Source organism: Rhinatrema bivittatum, chromosome 10 (assembly GCF_901001135.1).
Source record: "Rhinatrema bivittatum chromosome 10, aRhiBiv1.1, whole genome shotgun sequence".
Taxonomy (NCBI): domain Eukaryota; kingdom Metazoa; phylum Chordata; class Amphibia; order Gymnophiona; family Rhinatrematidae; genus Rhinatrema; species Rhinatrema bivittatum.
In genome coordinates this window covers 60,342,725-60,361,452 of record NC_042624.1, presented here as the reverse complement: position 1 = coordinate 60,361,452, position 18,728 = coordinate 60,342,725, and the positions used below count along the sequence as shown (strand labels likewise).

Genomic DNA, 18,728 nt, shown 5'->3' with positions numbered 1-18,728 from the left:
AAAAAAATGTGTGAAGCTTGCTGGGCAGACTGGATGGGCCATTCGGTCTTCTTCTGCCGTCATTTCTATGTTTCTAAGTTCCCCCTCAGGTTGAGCTGGCAGGATTTAGGCAAGGATCTCTGCTGATGACTGGAACGTGGGCCAAGGCCAGGCGAAGGTCATAGGCAAGTGGCCAATAGATGTGTCTAGGTCTGGGCAAAGGTCAGAGGCAGGCAGTGGTCAGGTGTATTCAAGCATGGTAGGCAGTGGTCAGGCATAGCTGGAGCTCAAGCAAAGTTCAAAACCAGGTATCCATCTGAGGGAGAAGAAAAGGAATGGATAAGATAGAGGTAGACAAGGCAAGAGCAGAGCGGGCAGGTAAACACTGAGGCAGGTGGAGACAAAGACTGAAGCGCTGGGATGCAACCCACACTAAACACTAGCTGGACCTATTGCTGAGGCAGTGAGGGAGGAGAGAGCCCTTAGCGTGTGAGGCCATCAGGAGGCTCTGCTGGGTTTTTCTCGCCTCAGGCCTTTTGTGTCGTGAGTTCTGGCGCACGTGCACCTAAGGAGAATCATGGCTGGTTGGGATCAGCGGTGTCCTGCCGCATGGTAGACTGATGGCGCCTCACTGTGTCAGAGCACGGCTTCCCTCTGTGAGGTCGCTGGCGGCATCTGGGATGGGATGGCCCAGCCTGTGAGATGAGTGTGGAGGTTCGCAGGGGCTGCCCATGGACCTCTAAACGCCACAGCAAGTGGGAAACAGCAGGAGGGGGATTGAATTAGGGAGCAGAATGGCTCTTCTTTGACCTGCTCTGTGCTTTCATCTCTTTCTGTTCTCTGCAGCTGCTTCAGATTCACTGACAATCTTATTTATTTTATTTAATATGGCACTCTATAATTGACAAAACCATCAGATTGGTTTATAATATTGCCATAGTTATAAAATATAAAATAGTAAAAAAATATATATTAAAAACAAGACCTCAATATATATAACTAACACATAATATATATAACAAATAGTCATCAAGCAGTCCTCTATATTCATGCATGGAAGACCTTGGGGCTAACCACATAATTGCAGTCATCTAAACAATTGCCTAGTAGGTGTAATGGAAGAACCGGCTCTATCTTGAAGGGAGTCCAGGATCTCGCCTGAAAAATTCTGCAGATGGGATGCTCCAAGCCACATCCAATAAGTCATACCACAAAATGGCACCATTCTCTGAGCTGGCAGATGCCATTTTGAAAATGGACTCAATTGGTCAGGAGTGACTGGGGTTTGCCCCTTCTTCCATTTTGATTGCTGGAACCCGACCAATGAGGTAACTGCCATCCAGGTGGTGTAGGGGAATGTTAGGAGGTTAAGATATTTCAATTTTAAATGCCGGTGGGGGTGGGGCGTCATTTCCAACACCTAAAGAAAAGACAAAATAGCCCAACTATATTTAATGTTTTTAATTTCAGGAGAAAACAAATGCACATCATTAAATAAGGCTTAAAGATAAAACAAGAAGTTCCACCAAGAAAAAAAGGAGCTTACTTCGGAATACACCTGCTTTTACCTTGGAAAGTAGGCTAAAGACAGTGACACTCCTTTGTCAATTAAAGGGGACCTCTGCTCATGATGGGAGGAAGGTGTAGCCATCTGCCTCTCTTTTTCGTTAAGCCTTTCCTCTGTTCATCCACTTGATGCCACTTCAGAAGTGGGGGTAGAAAGAACCTATTGTTGAATTACAGGGATCCCATTACTGTAATTAGTCTGCCCTCTTACTTGCTGGGAATTTAACCCTGCAATGAATATGAGGCACTTCAGCTTTAATGGGGGACTATTCTGTATAAATTCTTCCAATCGTATTACAATGGAGCTAATTAACATTTCATTTTGCTGGTTTACAAGGAGTAAGAGGCATCCTTTCTGAGCATGTTGAATTAACAGAGAGAGAATACTTCTCCTTCCTTCTTATGACTCTGCCCACCAACTGGATGATTTTGATATCAAACCCAGCTGATGCTCAAGTAGACGATGAAAAGGGGCAAGGCCAAATTTCAGTACTTGACCCTGTGCAACTTCACACCTTCCTTCACTTAACTCAGCTGAAGAACTGAGTCACCATATAGTGTTCAGGTGACAATTATCCCCAATATGGGGCTTGCTTTCTCCAGATTATTCTCCTGATAAGATGTTACAGCCTTCAGGACTTGGTCCTCTACAACAGGTAATGTCTCACTATCTCAAGTGTGCAGCATTTAACATTAGGAAAAAAGGAAATCATATATACTTATTTTTCAACACATCGCCATCCATAGATATTTTGACTTTTATTTAAATTTATCAGTTTTTTCAAATTTTTTATTTTTACTTGTTAAATTTTTCTTTTGCCGCATCAGCAAGCTTGACAACATACCTCAAGGTTTTTCAAAAATAAGACCGTCCAGACTTTTAATCATTTGTGGTCTAAAAACTTGGTTGTTCAACAAAGCATATCAAACCACCCAAAGAATCAATTAATCATCACCGCCCTCCATTACAACCTCATGATTAAATGAATATCAGCACAACTATACTTTTCTAAAATAAGAATGAACTCGTTTTGATCTTAAGCATGAATTTGTTTACTACTAAGCCTAATAACATGTTATGTTTTTACACCCCTTGTCAACCCCTTTATCCCTATAACCTTATTTTGTAAACAGTTATGATGGCGTTATTTTGACGTTTCCAAATGACGGTATATAAAACTCTTTAAATAAATAAATAAATAAATAAATAAATAAATAAAAGACATTGGCTGGTGTTTCGCGGGTAAAAAGCTTCATCAGGAGCTGTCATTGATTAGTGGCTTTTCACAATGACTGTATCACCTCTTGTTTTTATATTCATATTCCTTTCATACAGACAATCCTTGTCTCAAACAACCTTCTGAGTAAAGGAACAGAAGGTTGTTCGAGACTGCCTTGGACCTACAAGAAAGGAAAAATACATGAATCACTTGACCCAACCTCATTGGAGAAGTGAACAGAATCAAAGAAGCCCCTTTGCACTCTTGTCGTTCTTGTACAGTACAGGGAAAGTAGACACATTAAGGGTTGTAGGCAGCCATGTATTTTTAGGTAGAAGTGACACACCTGGAGGCAGAGTACTCTGATGTGAGTCACATGTCTCTAGCCACCCTCTTAAAGAAGTCAATAACCAGAAAGCGAAGGGTAGTCAGTACCTTCATCTCATAAGTGGGTTCAATAGGAGTTCAAAGATGAGGCACTATCTCTCTGTCAGTTCTTCAATATGCCTTTTCATTGGCAGGCCCCATCATCTGGAACTCTATCCCAGATCACCTTAGCTCCAATCGAACTTAAGGGAGTTCAAGAAAAATCTAAATCTATGCTCTACCGCTTATAAATAGGCAACAGCAGACTAAGTTCCACTCTGTCCAGCTTTTGAGGCACATTACCTTACTGTCGATATGATGACTGTTATGAGATACTGTCCTGTTCTTTTTTTTTTATTTCATTTTTATGTGTGATTTTATATTGCTTATGTTTTTATTATAAAAGTACTTCTTGCGAACCGCTTTGTTCTAATCCCGTTGTATAAGCGGTATACAAAAAAATTTTAAATAAATAAATGTGGTCTGAATCTCAGCATTCTTTTTGAGGCTGTTGCTCCCAATATTATTACTACCTGCATAGTCACAGAACTGTACATCAGCAAGAGGTCTATTCAGGCAATGACATGACTTACACTCATGTTCATTTTTACAGATTAGTATTTAAATTAGAGCTCATAGCCTAATAAATCCAATCAAGTGTATAGGATTGTGTTATATAAGAACAAAAGAATAGTCTTGCTGACAAACCAATGGTACATCAAACCCAGCATCCTGTCTCCAATAGTGGCCATCTGGGTCATTTAGAAGGACCCGGCAGATCCTAATAGTAAAGTTGATTCTCTATTGCTCTCTCCCAGATGTATGAAGGGAAGGTGCCCAATTATTAGCCCAATCTGGCTAATAATTATTTATGGATAGGCCCTCCAGAAACTTGTTCAAACCTTTTAAAACTCAGCTATTCCACTAGCCTTGACCACATTCTCAGGCAAAACATTTCATAGCTTAATTGTTCATTGAGTGAAAAAATAACTTGTTAAAATTGTATTTACATCTGCTGCTAGTTAATTTCATGGAATGCTCATTAATCCTAGCATTGTATGATATTAATTTCTGTATTAATGTGTTCTGCACCACTCATGATTTTAAACCTCTACCATTTCTCCTCTTGGTTGTCTCTTCTCCAAGCTGAAGAGTCCTAACCTGTTTAATTTCTCTTTGTAAGGGAGTAGTTCTGTCTCCTTTATCGTTTTGCCTTCCCTGTATCTTTTCTGGTTCTGCTTTATCTTTTTTGAGATGGGAGCGACCAGAAGTGCAAACATTACTCGAGGCATGCTCACACCATGGATCAATATTGAGGCATTATTATATTCCCTATTTTGTTTTCTATTCCTTTCTGAATGATTCCTAACATTCTAGTTGCTTTACTGGCCACTGCCGTACACTGAGCTGATGATTTCAGTGTGTTTTCTACAAGGACTCAAAAAATCCTTTTGCTGAGTGATAACATAGTTAGGATTTTCTTCCCTATGTCCATATTAAATTACCTTAGCATTTTCTCCCTTAATTTGTTACCCCCCTCCATGTCACATCTCTTCTGTATATTGCATATTATCTCTTGTTATCATGTACATTATATCTCGTTATCTTGTTCCACCCCGTTGCATCCCAGTTCTTTCCTCCCTGTTCTATGTATTACATTAAGTTCTCTGTAAACCGATATGATGTACCCACGAATACCGGTATAGAAAAGCTTTTAAATAAATAAATAAATGTCATCTGCCATTTAGATGCCCAGTTCCCCAGTCTTGCAAGGTCTTCCTGCAATTACTCAGTTTTAACAATGCTGAATCATTTTGTGACATTTGCAGCTTTGATCACCTTACTGGTTGCTCCCCTTTTTCTAGATCATTTAGGAATGTTAAACAATACCAGTCTCAATACAGACCTCTGGAGCACTCCACTGTTTATCTCTCTCTATTAGAAATACTGATCACTTAGATAGACTTCCTCTTTGTTTCCTATCTTTTAATCAGTTACCAATTCACAATAGCTGCCTATCCCATTACTCTCTAATTTCCTGAGGAGTCTCTCACATGGGACTTTATTAAATGACTTTTATGTAATGTTTATTTACACCTTTAAAAGAAATCAGGTGTCTGCTTCGAAGAATGAATGCTGTTAACCTAGAAGGTTGCGAATCTAGAGAATTTTGCAAGATGCCTGATTAATCGCACTTTAAATTTACCTAAAATTAGTACTAAAACTCCAGTGGAATATTCGTGGAATGTTTCTTGGGGAAGTTGTATGTCTTCTGAGGCTCTGCCACCTATCAGCAGTTTTTTTTCTATCTGTTGGTGGAAAGAGTGGGAGACAGTAATAGGGAGCTTCCCAAGAAGAGGGTCCTCTGAATGTTGATAGCCTAGACATTACAGGCAAGTCGGAGAAGTCTGGGGATGAGGATGTTTTTCCTCAAGACCAGGACTCTGTTATGAGTCTTTTTTTTTTTTAGGTCAACTTTATTTCATGAGCAAAATTTGTCTTTTTCCAGATGTTTCAAGAACTATGCAAGAGCCTAAAAGGAAATTTTTGGTTATCGGCCAAGAAGCTTTGGTTGTAGGGGCAATGTTTATAATCTGTTTCCCATGTAAATATTTTCCAAGTTTGCAGAATATAAGATGTGTTTTTTGAGCTATCACAGGTTTGGTTCTATTTAGATTATAAAATGCTACAGGTGTCTTAATTATGTTGGCTGGTAATTTGAGACTCAGTTGGCTACGTATAGAAATACCACTGCTTACCTCTCTATTATAGTTTTCATATATTTTCTTGGTTTCTTAATGTGTTCTGTGCTCAGGATCTGCTTGGATCTGAGGGGGGACATGATAGAGGTTTTTAAGATCATGAGAGGTCTTGAACGAGTAGATGTGAATCGGTTATATACACTTTCGAATAATAGAAGGACTAGGTGCAAGTAGCACATTTAAGACTAATCGGAGAAAATTATTTTTCACTCAACACACAATAAAGCTCTGGAATTTATTGCCAGAGGATGTGGTTAGTGCAGTTAGTGTAGCTGGGTTCAAAAAAGGTTTGGATAAGTTCTTGGAGGAGAAATCCATTAATGGCTATTATTCAAGTTTACTTAGGGAATAGCCACTGCTATTAATTGCATCAGTAGCATGGGATCTTCTTAGTGTTTGGGTAATTGCCAGGTTCTGGTGGCCTGGTTTGGCCTCTGTTGAAAACAGGATGCTGGGCTTGATGGACCCTTGGTCTGACCCAACATGGCAATTTCTTATGTTCTTATGTTCTTTTAATAGTGATCTCTCAAAGATACATTGAAAGCTTTCTTTTCTTTGTATCTTTAGTTTCTGCTTATTAGTGGATATTGTCATAATTTATAAAGCAAGCTTGCTCTTATTTTAATTTTGAATTCAAATAAAAATAAAGTACAAAAAAATTCTAATAGATTTGGTAAGGCAATATTTGCTTTTGCTAAATACATGTTGACTCTTCACCATTATGTCATGTCTAGCCATGTGTTACATGAATTAAGGACCCTTATGGACCACACTTTTTCCCTTTATCTACATCATGCACCATGATCCAGTCTGACGGAATATGGCCTTTGGAAAAGAGGAACGAGACTGCAGCAGCGGAAGCAACCAGAGGTGAGTAACTGGTATATAGCAGTGCAAGGGATGACTATACTGGGAGCAAGGGATATCATTCAGGATCTTCATCTTATGCCTGTGAGTCTAGCTTTTTCTTCTTTTGAAGCAGATATATCTGCAGTTGGATGGAATAGTTGATAGAGAGAGGATGAAAAATCATAATGCAAAACCCAAGCTGCTATTCTGGCTCTGCTGGATAGGTGGGGTTTTCATGATCATTATCTAAGACAAAAATATTGAGCTGTGGAAATTACCTGGGATTTTTCAAAGTGATAGATGGAAGAGGATGGTTAATGGGTGTAGGGGGACAGAATAGAGGAGAGGAGAAAAAAAGGTGGCAGTGCCTAAAAAAGACCAGCCAGAGCTGCAAATGTAACAGCTGCACAACTGGAGCAAGAGCGTAAAGAAGAATAGAAAGAGTAAAACTAAAAGGCATTCTTTCAGGCTCCAGTAAGAGAAGAAGGAGGGTGAGAATAATAGAAAGGAGAAAAATTCATATAAACCATTCCACCCTATAACCTGCTGCCATAGGAAGATAAGGAGAAAAATTCATATAAACCGTTCCACCCTATAACCTGCTGCCATAGGAAGATACAGAGAAAAATTCATATAAACCGTTCCACCCTATAACCTGCTGCCATAGGAAGATAAGGAGAAAAATTCATATAAACCGTTTCACCCTATAACCTGCTGCCATAGGAAGATACAGAGAAAAATTCATATAAACCGTTCCACCCTATAACCTGCTGCCATAGGAAGATAAGGAGAAAAATTCATATAAACCGTTCCACCCTATAACCTGCTGCCATAGGAAGATACAGAGAAAAATTCATATAAACCGTTTCACCCTATAACCTGCTGCCATAGGAAGATACGGAGAAAAATTCATATAAACCGTTCCACCCTATAACCTGCTGCCATAGGAAGATAAGGAGAAAAATTCATATAAACCGTTCCACCCTATAACCTGCTGCCATAGGAAGATACAGAGAAAAATTCATATAAACCGTTCCACCCTATAACCTGCTGCCATAGGAAGATACAGAGAAAAATTCATATAAACCGTTCCACCCTATAACCTGCTGCCATAGGAAGATAAGGAGAAAAATTCATATAAACCGTTCCACCCTATAACTGACTGCCATAGGAATGGCTGGAGTTGAATGACGGTGGTTGGGTAACTGCTGCCCAAATAACCTCCGTAAGCTGTCTAAAATCAGCGTGGAACACATGGAGGAGGTTGGCCAGGGGTATCTATGTAGGCTTTTTTGTTTGTTTGTTTGTTTAAAAATATTTATAGTCTGCCTATAAATTAAAAACGAAGCTAGGCGGACTCCATATTTAACATCTTAAGCATTTTCATAAGCAGTTGGCAAATACCTTGAGAAGTTGTCTTTTTTTCAATGGCAAATAATAACCACTGTCTTCAGCTCCCACATAATCTGAGCAATCAAGCCCACCATGGGGCAGCAGTGTTCCCTTCTTTCCCTGTAGGGCAGTGGTCTTCATTAATTTTTAGTAAGGGCCACCGTGAATCCAGAGGGACTGGAGGAAGGGCCGACAAGTTTTCCCATGCAGAACGATGGCCGGCAACACTAGACTGGCCCATGCCAATGATGTATTCCCCCCCCCCCCCCCATCACGATCTCTGAACCTGCCTCTTCCTTGTGCCACCAGACTCCCTCTCACCATCCCTCTACCTCGTGCCAGCAAGAGTTCTCTTTCACTCTCAACCCTGCCTCCAGCCCCTTTCAAACTCCCCCAAACATCCCCAGCTGTCATAGCCTCCCCAGAGCAGCTTCCGACCCCCTCCCCACTGCAGCAACCTTCAATCCTCTTCCCATAATGCAGCAACAGCAGCCTCAGAGCCCCCTTCCAAACCCTCATCCACAGCGGCAGCCTTTCGAGCAGCACCCCCTCCTCATAAACGGCAGCTTCTCTCTCAACCCCTGCCACTCTGCAGCAGCTTCTCTTCATGTGGTCCACCGCAGCACGGGATCACTGCTGCCTCCTCCTGTCTTGGTGCGCTGGAAAATTAAATCATTGCCCTTGCTGTCCCTCCCTCCCTCCCTGCTGCTCTTCGGCTGGCGTGGGCCTGCTGCATCTCTGGCCTGCACCAGAAGTCTCCTATTTCCCTGCGATGACAGGACGAAAATGCGAAGTGGGGCGCTGCCAATGGCCCACGGGCCGTGCCTTGAAGAAGACCGCTGTAGATTTGTATGGATAACACATGGCTCTCAAGCCTCAGTGTGCAGGCTTGACTATGGCCTGCCTCATTCACAGCTTTCAAAAAGAAAACCTTTTATGATGCAGAAACATTTTTATCGTCTGTGAGCTTATTTTGAATATCGCAGTCTTTTCAATAAAATAGCCTCTCAACCTTTATTGCATCGACCTGGCTGACCTCTTTCTTTATTCTGCTACTTTTTTTTTCACTTCTTTTGCATGTCTTTTAAATTCCATTCTTTTACTTTTTCTTACCTGTGTTTTTTTTTCTTTCTTTAATTTTGCTTCCTGTTTTTCCCTCTCTCTGTTTCTCACTCTTTCTTCTTCATGGGGAGTAACCTGTATAGGTACAAAGGACCCGCAGACTTTAGCCTGAATTTTCAAAGCGGACAGGTGCACATAGGTTCATTTTGAAATCTTGCCGGCACCACCTATTTACAGGGCATTACATCTTCTCTGGGGCAGGTGTATGCGCAGACGTGTGGAAATCACAAGTAAATGCTTGTAATTGCCGTCCCCCCCCAGGATCGGATCTTGCTAGTCTGGAGCAAAGTGCATGCAAAATCCATGTTCCCCATTATTACCTTCCCAGATAGCTTTCCAGGGTAGATTAATGCGCGAGATATGGGCTGCTTCAAGTCTGACTGAGGACGACACTGATGATGTCTCAAGGATGGCTACTGAGCATCATGGACGACCCTTAGAGGATTCTTCTCTTGCCCCCTGGGCGAGGGAGCGTGCATGCCCGTGCAGTTGTCAGAAGCGTGGAAGGAGAGAAGACGAGAGCAGGGAGGAAGAGGAAGGAAAGGAGGAAATACCAAACAAAAAAAAAAAAAAAGGAAAGGTACAGTTGAATGTATTATGTTCCTTAAAGTTAAACTTTGCATTCTGGATGGTTTCCTGGACCGCACATGGTGAAAAGCCATCAGTCTTGACAGGTTAATCCTCTCATCTGGTGATGGTTTCTCCAGCTGTGGTTCTGGGATTGTGAACTGATATGTTCTCTTCCAAAACACACAGAGGTAAAGTATCTGCCAGGACTGGCTCGAGGCTGTCGGGCGCCTTCTGCAAAAATGGAAACTGGTCCCTGCCCTTGGCAGCCCTGGCACAGCCCTCCCTCCTCCAGCAGTGCTGGCACAGTATTCCTGTCACTCCCCCATAGCCTCCATTCCCTCCCCCCTCACAGCAGGCTCATCTCTTTCTCTCCCTTTTCCTGCCCAGCAGCATCTCCCTCTCTTTCTTGCCTCCCCTCCTCCTGATCCTTCACCTACCACCACAGCCTCCTTTCTCCTGCCGTGTCCCCGAGATTGCTGTTTGCCCTCTTGAGCATGGCGCCCTGTTTGGCCGCACGAATCGCACATCCCAAATGCCGGCCCTGCTAACCGCTATTGATCGGCGCCTGAGGCAATAAAGTGCATTCAGCTGAACGCACGGTCTTACCCACATTTAAACGCACGTTCTGTGCACGTAAACCTTACTGCCGATGCAGGAAGGAATGTTGGGTTCACAATATGTGTGTTTACAGCGGTGCATCCTGCTTAGCGCCCTCACATGGAAATCCCATGCAAATGAGAGCATTTAGCAGTATTCCCCAATGCAGAGGGATGGGCTTGGGCCTAACCCAGTCTGTACTTATCCGGCTATCCCTCCCCAGTTAGCACTGCGGTTTAAATGTTTCAAGGGCTGCCCCTCCCCTTACCGAGTACAGGCTGAGTGCACATTTTCCAGCCAATCCACTTTTCTTTTAACTCCCAGTGCATTAGCATAACATTATCTTACTGCAGTGGGAGTTTAACAAAAGGTCAACCTGTGCGTTAAAACCGTGTACTAAAAGGCAGTGCAGCATTGGCCTTTGAGTTGGCACCTGAGGCAATGGAGGGTGAAGTGACCTGCCCCAGGTCACAAGGAGCAGCAGTGGGATTTGAACCCTGGCTTCCCTGGTTTTGCAAGCCTGCCGCTCCAACCACTGTTCCCTCCCACCCTGTTCCTTTGTTTCCCACGGGAAAGGAGGGGGCTGGGCTAGATCCAGCCACAGCCCTGTGATCCCGGGACTCGGGGCTCAGCTGAGGAAGAAGGAGGCATCCTACAGCAGGGGTAGGCGACCTTAGAAAATCCAGGCCTATATCTCTCTCTCACGCAGCCCTTCACACAGGCTCTGTCTCACACATACACAATTCCTTTTTCATACACACGAGCTCCCAATCTCTCACACACATACACACTCCTTCACAATCTCCTCATATAGTCTCCCTCTCTCTGAAACCCACACTCAAGCATCCCCCCACTCCCCCTCTTGCCAACCAAGCTGTCTCTCACCCTCCCCCACACCCCCTCTCCTCTCTCACATACACTTTCTCTCTCACCAGCATCCCCCTCCCCTCATATAGGCTCCCTCTCTCTGAAACCCACATAATCATCCCCCCACCCACCCTCTCTTACCTCCCATGCTCTCTCTCTCACCCTCCCCACCCCCTCTTACTAACCATGCTCTCTGTCACCCCCCTCTCTTACAAACACATTCCCCCTCACTGGCATCCCCCCCCCCCATGCTCTCTCTCTCACCCTCCTGCTCTCACCCTCCCCTCCCCTCTCTGACACACATTCTCTCTCACCGGCATGCTGCGGGACACACTCCATTCGCGGCGAAGATGAAGGCCCGGCGCGCCGTGTGTGGCAAAAAGGGAAGGCCCCCGTCTGCCGCGAATGGCACGCTGGGCCTTCATCTTCACCACGAACGGAATGTGTGCTGCAGGATGCGCTCCATTCGCAGCATGCTGAGGTCTCCTCTGCTACTTTCTGAGCAGAATTTGGCAATTCTGCACAGGGGGTGAATTCTGCGTTCCGCAGTAGCGCAGAATTCCCCCAGGAGTACAGGGCATTGTATGTGTGTGTGTGTGGCAGAGACGGCATGTCTGTGTGCCTGTATGAGAGACAGCATGTCATTCAGAGACTGCCTTCAGCCAATGAGGTATGGATTTCTTTTAATGTATACATTTTATCTCTTCTTTTTTTTTTTTTCGCATTCTACCCTCAGAAATCACAGATGATACATTCATCAGACACTGTTATCATGATTTCTGAAGCAAGTTTAATATTTAAAGTATGGGGGCAAATTTCAAAACTGTATGTTTTGGTTCAAAGTTCCCAGTGCTTTGCACCATTTCTTAAGCATGCAGATATTTCGCTTTTGAACTGTGCATAGTTTTAGGCACTTGCATGGTGGGCAGTTTTTCAAAAGCCCTTTTACCCAGGTGAATCGGAGTTTACCCACATAAATAACATTTGAAATTTGTCCTCCCTATGTCCAATTATGTGGTTTTTACAGGATTGTCCTGGGAGGGAGGGGTCATCATGAGCTTAATTATCGGAATCTAAGGGGGAAGTGGCCTTTGGGTAAGAAAGTTAATGTGTGGCTGTTGATTAAGGGGTCTGGGGTGGCGGTGGGAGACGAGTACGAACCGAAGGATCGCCTAGGATGCCTACTACTCTTGCACAGGCCCTGGGACCAGCTGGTGCCAGAGTGGTGATGGTTCTGGGATGTGGTGGGCCCCACTTTTCAAAGTCCCTGTTGATGGGAGCCGTAGCCCATGCATCAGGTAGTGATATTCATTTCGTCTTTTGAAACTTGATTTCTGCCATCTTACACTTTGTGTGACAATGATTGCACTGCCTTCCTTCCTGCTTCCCTGGAAGGTAAGTGTGGTGATGGGAAGTCGGGGGCAGGTATCTGCTTCCTTATTCCTCCCTCGTGGTATCTTATAAGTCTCTTTGATCTATGACCCTCCCCCCTCCCCTTATTCCTTTTCAGCTATGAATCCCACTTTGACATCCTTTAGTAATTTCCCTCTCCTGAGCCAAGACCCTCAGCGGGGGGAGGAAAGCTGAGGGTCAGCAGAGCTTCCCACAGTAATTACCACACATCTGGCGCACAGATCTAATGCTGTTCCCCCACCCCCTCACCCACCGTTTCCCAACACCCGATTCTGTTTTGTCTGAAGCCTTCAGTGTATGAGCAGCAGCAGCAGGAGGGGAAGAGGAAAGGGGGGGGGATCCTGGGGAGAATGCGGCAGTAACTCGGCAAAAGTCGTTCGTGGCTGCAGCGTCAAGGCAAGAAATTTCTGAAAGAAAATGTCAGTGTGAGAAAAGAGCAGGGCATTGATATTTCGTCGCTGGCGTGCAGAAGGGGCAGATTTCATCTCACCATACAAGCCCCTGTCCTTTGCTTGGGTTTCAGTTCATCCTCAGTGGAAGGTATTTTTCTTCCAAACTACAGGTGAAAGAACCCTCCACAATTCAGAGGATAAAAGTGTTTTGCTTGCACAGTGTGTGTTTTTCTCTCTAAAGTTAGGGAACACCTGGAATTTTTTAAAACTGTGTGGACTGAATGTTGCAGAGTTATGCATGCATTTTTAAACAGATGCTGCCTTAACTTTCTGTGCATAAGGTTCAGCACAATGTTGTTTGATCATCTATTATGTTTACATGAAACAAGCAGCTGGACCCGGAAAGGAGGTTGTTTTGATTATTTTCCCAACTCCCACGACCTTCCCCCCACCATTTATCCCAGAAAGGGGAGGCAGCCTGTAAAGCTATCTTGGCTAGGTGAATTATGGAGGCAATATTCTCAGCATATATGCTCTCGAGCAAGCAAGCTCCAGCAGCCCTGTGAGTCCACTTTAGGAGGGCACAAGAGGCATCATGGACAGAGGCATCCTCGGTCTCTCCAGATGAGATCTGCTACATGGTCTCCCTGTACTCCTTCACAAAATATTACAGGTTGGTCTTGGCCTTTGGGGCAGGGGTTATTAAGACGGCCCTATCTTCCGTCATCCATAAGAAGGAGAAGCTTTGGTAACGCTCATACATGAAGACTGGTCAATAGGAAGATAAGGAAGGTTAAATTATTCTTATTTGATAATTTTCTTTCCTTGAGTCTGGCTAGACCAGTCCAGATCTCAACCAGTAAAACACAGGCGATGGGGATCAATGGCATCATGAGATGTGCCCTCCTCTCTCTCATCTTACCTCACTCCAAGTAGTATTCAGTACCCTGGGATATCTAATTCCAAGAAAGTGGCAATAGAGGGATTTCTGGTGATTTACTGGTATTGGCCAGAACCACATCACCTCTATACTCTAGAGTGAGATTATAAAAGAGGGGTGTTCTCACATTTGGTGCTATATCTTTATAGATCTTAGGCCTCATGCTATGCTTTTGCATATTACTCTTTTTTTTGCCTTTGGTAGCTCTTGTTATAATATTTTGTTCTTCTCCTCCTTGTTTTGGTGCTTTGTTACAGAATATGCCTTGTTTCTTTTTTTTTCAAGTATCATGTTTCTGTGTTTCCTGACAGGTTTATTCTTGTTGTTGTTTAATTGAAATATATAAAAATAAAAAAAGAGGTGTGTTCTCTGTCTCCAACAGCTGTGGAGGAGGGAAATCCCAGATTGGTCTAGCAGGACTCCAGCGAAGGCAATTATCAGGTAAGGATAATTTAGCCATTCTTCCTTTCCTAATACCCTAAGACAGCAGTGATAGAGGAGAAATCCTTTATAATAAGTACATATTTCATATCTAGATATCTGAGTATTGTAGAGGATAAGGTGCTGCAGTGCTGAATGCACTTTGATTCATAAATTGAAAAGTACACAGACATATATTGGACAAATGATGGTAGACACAGACAAACAGTTGAAGCCTTCATAAACTGGACACTTAGAATGCTACAATTTGGTGGGCAGAAGGAGGGAGATTCTACTTAATGGGCCGATACGGTGGAGCGCACTGTTAGCCTGCGTTTGGATGCGCGTTTTTGATGCGCTAGCTTTACCCCTTATACAGTAAGGGGTAATAGCGCATCGAAAATGCGCGTCCAACCCCCCCCCCCCCCAAAACTAATAGCGCCCGCAACATGCAAATGCATGTTGATGGCTCTATTAGTTATTCCCGCGCGATACAGAAAGTAAAATGTGCAGGCAAGCCACACATTTTACTTTCAGAAATTAACGCCTGCTCAAAGGCTGGCGTTAATTTCTGCTGGCACTGGGAACATGTACAGAAAAGCAGAAAAAACTGCTTTTCTGCACACCTTCCTACTTAATATCATAGCGATATTAAGTCGGAGGCCCCAAAATTAAAAAAAAAATCAAAAATTAAAAAAAAAATGTAAATCTGCCTGCAGCCCGCGGGTTGGAAGACGGATGCTCAATTTTGCCGGCGTCTGTTTTCTGAACCCGTAGCTGTCAGCGGGCTCGAGAACTGACGTCGGCAAAATTGAGCGTCGGCTGTCAAACCCGCTGACAGCTGCCGCTCCTGTCAAAAAGGAGGCGCTAGGGACGCGCTAGTGTCCCTAGCGCCTCTTTTTACCGCGAGCCCTCCTTAGCATATTCTTCCCCCCTGAATCGTGTGCACAGGAGAGTGGCCTGGGCGCTTGCCTGCTCTCCTGCGACTTTTACTGAATTGGCCTGTTAAGCAGCAGAAAATGGTTGTTCTGCTTACTGATCATTCCCCCTTCTCCTCTCCTAAGCAACCTGCAGGAAACAGGAAGTAAAGGGGTGAGACTGGAGTGCACAGAGCACAGCAAAGAATAGATACTCTGCTCTTTAATTCAGCCTCTCCCCTCCTGTTTGCCTAGTGCCCCTCCCCAAAAATCACAGATGACACATTCATCAGAGACCATGACATGGATTTCTGAAACATTTGTATCATATATACTGTATATAGGGAGAGATATTACCAGTAAAAAAAAAAAAAAAAGGTCCTTGGTGTATTGTGTCCAGTTCTGGAGGCCATACTTTCATAAAGATATGGTCAAATTAGAAGCAGTTCAGAGAAGGGCAATAAAAATATTACACGACCTGGCCCATAAGTCCTGTGAAATGAGAATTAAGGACCTAAATATGCATACCCAAACCTGGTCCTTGAGGGTTGCAACTCCGCTGAATTTTCAGGACTTCTACAATGAATATGCATGAGAGGCAGCGCATGCAAATCTGTTTCATGCACAGTCATTGTGGAAATTCTGAAAACCCAGCTGGGCCCTTGAGAACCGAATTTGGGGTTCCCTGAGAGAGAGAGAGAGGATGTGACAGACTAAAATATTTCAAAGATATAAATAATGCACTAGAAGCAAGCTTTTTTTCCAGGATAAAGTTAGTTCTAGAGCAAGATGGTCACAAAATACAGCTCCAAGGAGGCTGACTGAGGAGCAGCTTAATTAAATATTTCTTTAAGGAAAGGGCAGTGGATTCATGGAACCGCCTCCGACAGAAGGGCGGGGGGGGGGAAGGAGAGGAGAAGAAGGAATTATATCGGAATTCAAGAATGCACAGGATAAAGACAGATGATCCTTAGTTGTGAGGAAGAGAAGATAAAGCCAGAGGTCAAGTGGCCTCTGCGGTACTGCAACAGGAAGAGTAATTGAGCAGACTTGATGAGCCTGACAGTCTCGATCTGCCAGCCCATTTTCTGTTCCTATGTTAATGCAGACTCAGAAGTTGGGGGGGGGGGGGGGGGAAGCAAGAAAGTAAGAAGTGAAATGCACTAATGACAGTTTGTGCAAGCTGATTTTAGGGGCGACCCTCCTGTAGACCCTAGATATCAAGCTTCAGTTAGGTGCTGCTTTTAATATCCATTTCCTCAGAGTCCGGGAGAGTGAAAGAGGCTGTTTTGGTAAAGTCTTCCTTTTTGCCTTGGAAATCCATGTTTTTATCCTCCAAGTCACCAGATGAAATGGAACTTTTGCAACCTCGCTGGCCGATAGCCCTAGGAGAGGGCGGCCTTGCTCTTGTGCATTTGTTTAGTCTGTCCAATTATCCTGCCCCTTCTCCCCAGCTGTATTAGATGGTGTTTTTCGGCAGCCGAGGGCTCTCTCCTCTATGGCCTAATGCCACCTTTGATGTAGTCTCTTCAAAGTGAGGGGAAGGGAAGGCGGGAAGCCCTGCACAATAAAGTTGCATTCTCAAGGCCCACCGTCCCCGCCCCTTCCCAACCTGGCCCGCTGAGGGGTGGAAGTTTCAGGATTAGCTCAGATCGGAGCCTCCTAGCCCAGGGCTGCGGGAGGGAGGGAATCGGCTGTGGGATGAGGTGGGAGTAGCGAGAAGGAACGGGGAGGATTCTGGTCTTCCCCTAGGAATCAATGAAAAGAGTTGGGAGCCCTCTCTCTGCCTTAGGGCTGCAGCCGCGATGAGAAAGGAACCGGGGAGATGACTTCATCTCCAATTGAAACGCATTCGCTCGGACAGAAAAACAAGGAACACTTACAGGGTGAAACTGGACATCTGGCACGTTTTAGGAGTAAACCGTGAGCGGGCTGAATGGCTGCACGCTTTGATTGAAGAGGGTGGGTGGGTGTCCCCTCCCCTTCTGAAGGAGGCACCCGGGGTGGGCCAGGGGGAGCCCGCGGTAATCAGGACGAGGCCGCGGCCGCGCCACATGGAGCCCGCCCTCCCTCCTCCCCCTTGCCGGGGTATCTCAGGTTGGCTTGTCAATCAAAGGCAGAGGAGCGCTGAGGCTCGGAGCCGGCGCACAGGTCGGAAAGGCATTAATTACGCAGCCATGCAGCCTTTCTTTGCTGCCTGGGCCTCTCGCTGCGCTCGTCCTCTGCTGCAGGATGGCCACCTCTGCAGCCTCTCCCGTGGCCCGACCCGGGCCGCTGCTGGCCCTCCTCTGCCTGCTCCGGGCTCCGGCCGTGCACAGCGAGGTAGGGGCTCGCCTTCCGAGCTTCGGCTCCAGTTACTTTTGCATTTTCTTTTCTTACTATTGTGGGTGGGATAAACCCATCCTTTTCAAAACGATTCTGCCCTCCTGCTCCCTCTGCTCTTCCTCCTTCTTAGCCTGCTGAACACACAGATTCTGAAGCCTGAGGGGTCACTGTTAGTATTTTAGGGTCTACTCGGAGGGGGTGAGTGCCGTGACAGATTAGGGAAGGTCACAAGCCAAGAGGGACCCTGATCATACAGGGCACTGACTGGGACCCCGGCACCTGTAATTTGTCCCTGAGTCAGGTCCTGTAGACACAGGGTCTGGGGCAGGAACTAGGGTGTGGGCCCAGCCAGCACTCAGCTTTGCCAAGGGGGTCCCATGAGTGCTGTGGCCCTAGGCAGTTTCCTAGCTCCCCTCTGCCTCCCCTTAAATTGGCCCTGATTAGTTTTTCTTTCACTGCAGCACTTCTGGGAGATGTCCCAGGACAGGGCAGACAACCCCTCTGCTGCAGCCATACTAGGAGGGCTTATCCTTTGCCTTTTTCCCCAGGCATTCACCACTAAATGTTTCTCGCTCACACTACAAGTGTTGTCTGCATTTCCCGCTGTAACAGTGTGTTTTGGGCTCATCTGCTTCTTTTCCTTGTCTTTGCTGCTAAATTCGTAGGATATGCTTACCTTCCTGCATGGTTGGACGACTGAGAACCTGTTTATGTAGAATCTTATAATACAAAGACTGTACTATCTGCAACAAAAATAAATATTGCAATTGAACTTTCATTGTAACTAATTCAATGGCTAACAAGTACCGTAAGATCTGTATTAAAAGTGTTTTCTTGAGCTGACCCTGGGGCTAAGGCTGCAGAGCTGTGCTTTGTAGTGCAGGGATCTGCGTCTGGTCAGGTCCAGCCATGCCTGGGTATACTGTAGAGAGGAAGATGCTCTCAAGCCAGGGCAAGGAAGGTGACTCCTACTGGCCAGTGAGAGGGTGCTAAGGGTGCACGTCAGAGGCCATTGCCGCTTGCAATGGGGG

The 18,728-nt window shown here is 45.0% G+C and overlaps 1 protein-coding gene and 1 long non-coding RNA gene across 5 annotated transcripts in view; one reads left to right on the top strand and one right to left on the bottom strand.

Moving 5' to 3' along the window:
* Window positions 1-40: 40 nt before the first annotated feature.
* On the bottom strand, window positions 41-17,366 carry LOC115100150. The gene is made up of 4 exons (XR_003858976.1): window positions 17,256-17,366; window positions 9,248-9,331; window positions 1,548-1,705; window positions 41-1,399 (listed from the first exon to the last, which is right to left on the bottom strand). It is a non-coding gene; the product is annotated as an uncharacterized LOC115100150 (long non-coding RNA).
* The window catches only part of LOC115100149 (ADAMTS-like protein 2), a 61,382-nt gene continuing 59,752 nt past the window's right edge, over window positions 17,099-18,728 (top strand). Inside the window, exon 1 of one of the 4 annotated variants that reach the window (XR_003858975.1) lies at window positions 17,099-17,694. Coding sequence is in view for 2 of the 4 variants with exons in the window: in XM_029618421.1 (XP_029474281.1) it covers window positions 17,605-17,694 (90 nt within the window). In the remaining 2 variants the exon portion in view is untranslated. The remainder of the gene's footprint in view (window positions 17,695-18,728) is intronic. The other 3 variants (XM_029618421.1, XM_029618419.1, XM_029618420.1) reach the window with 3 other exon arrangements.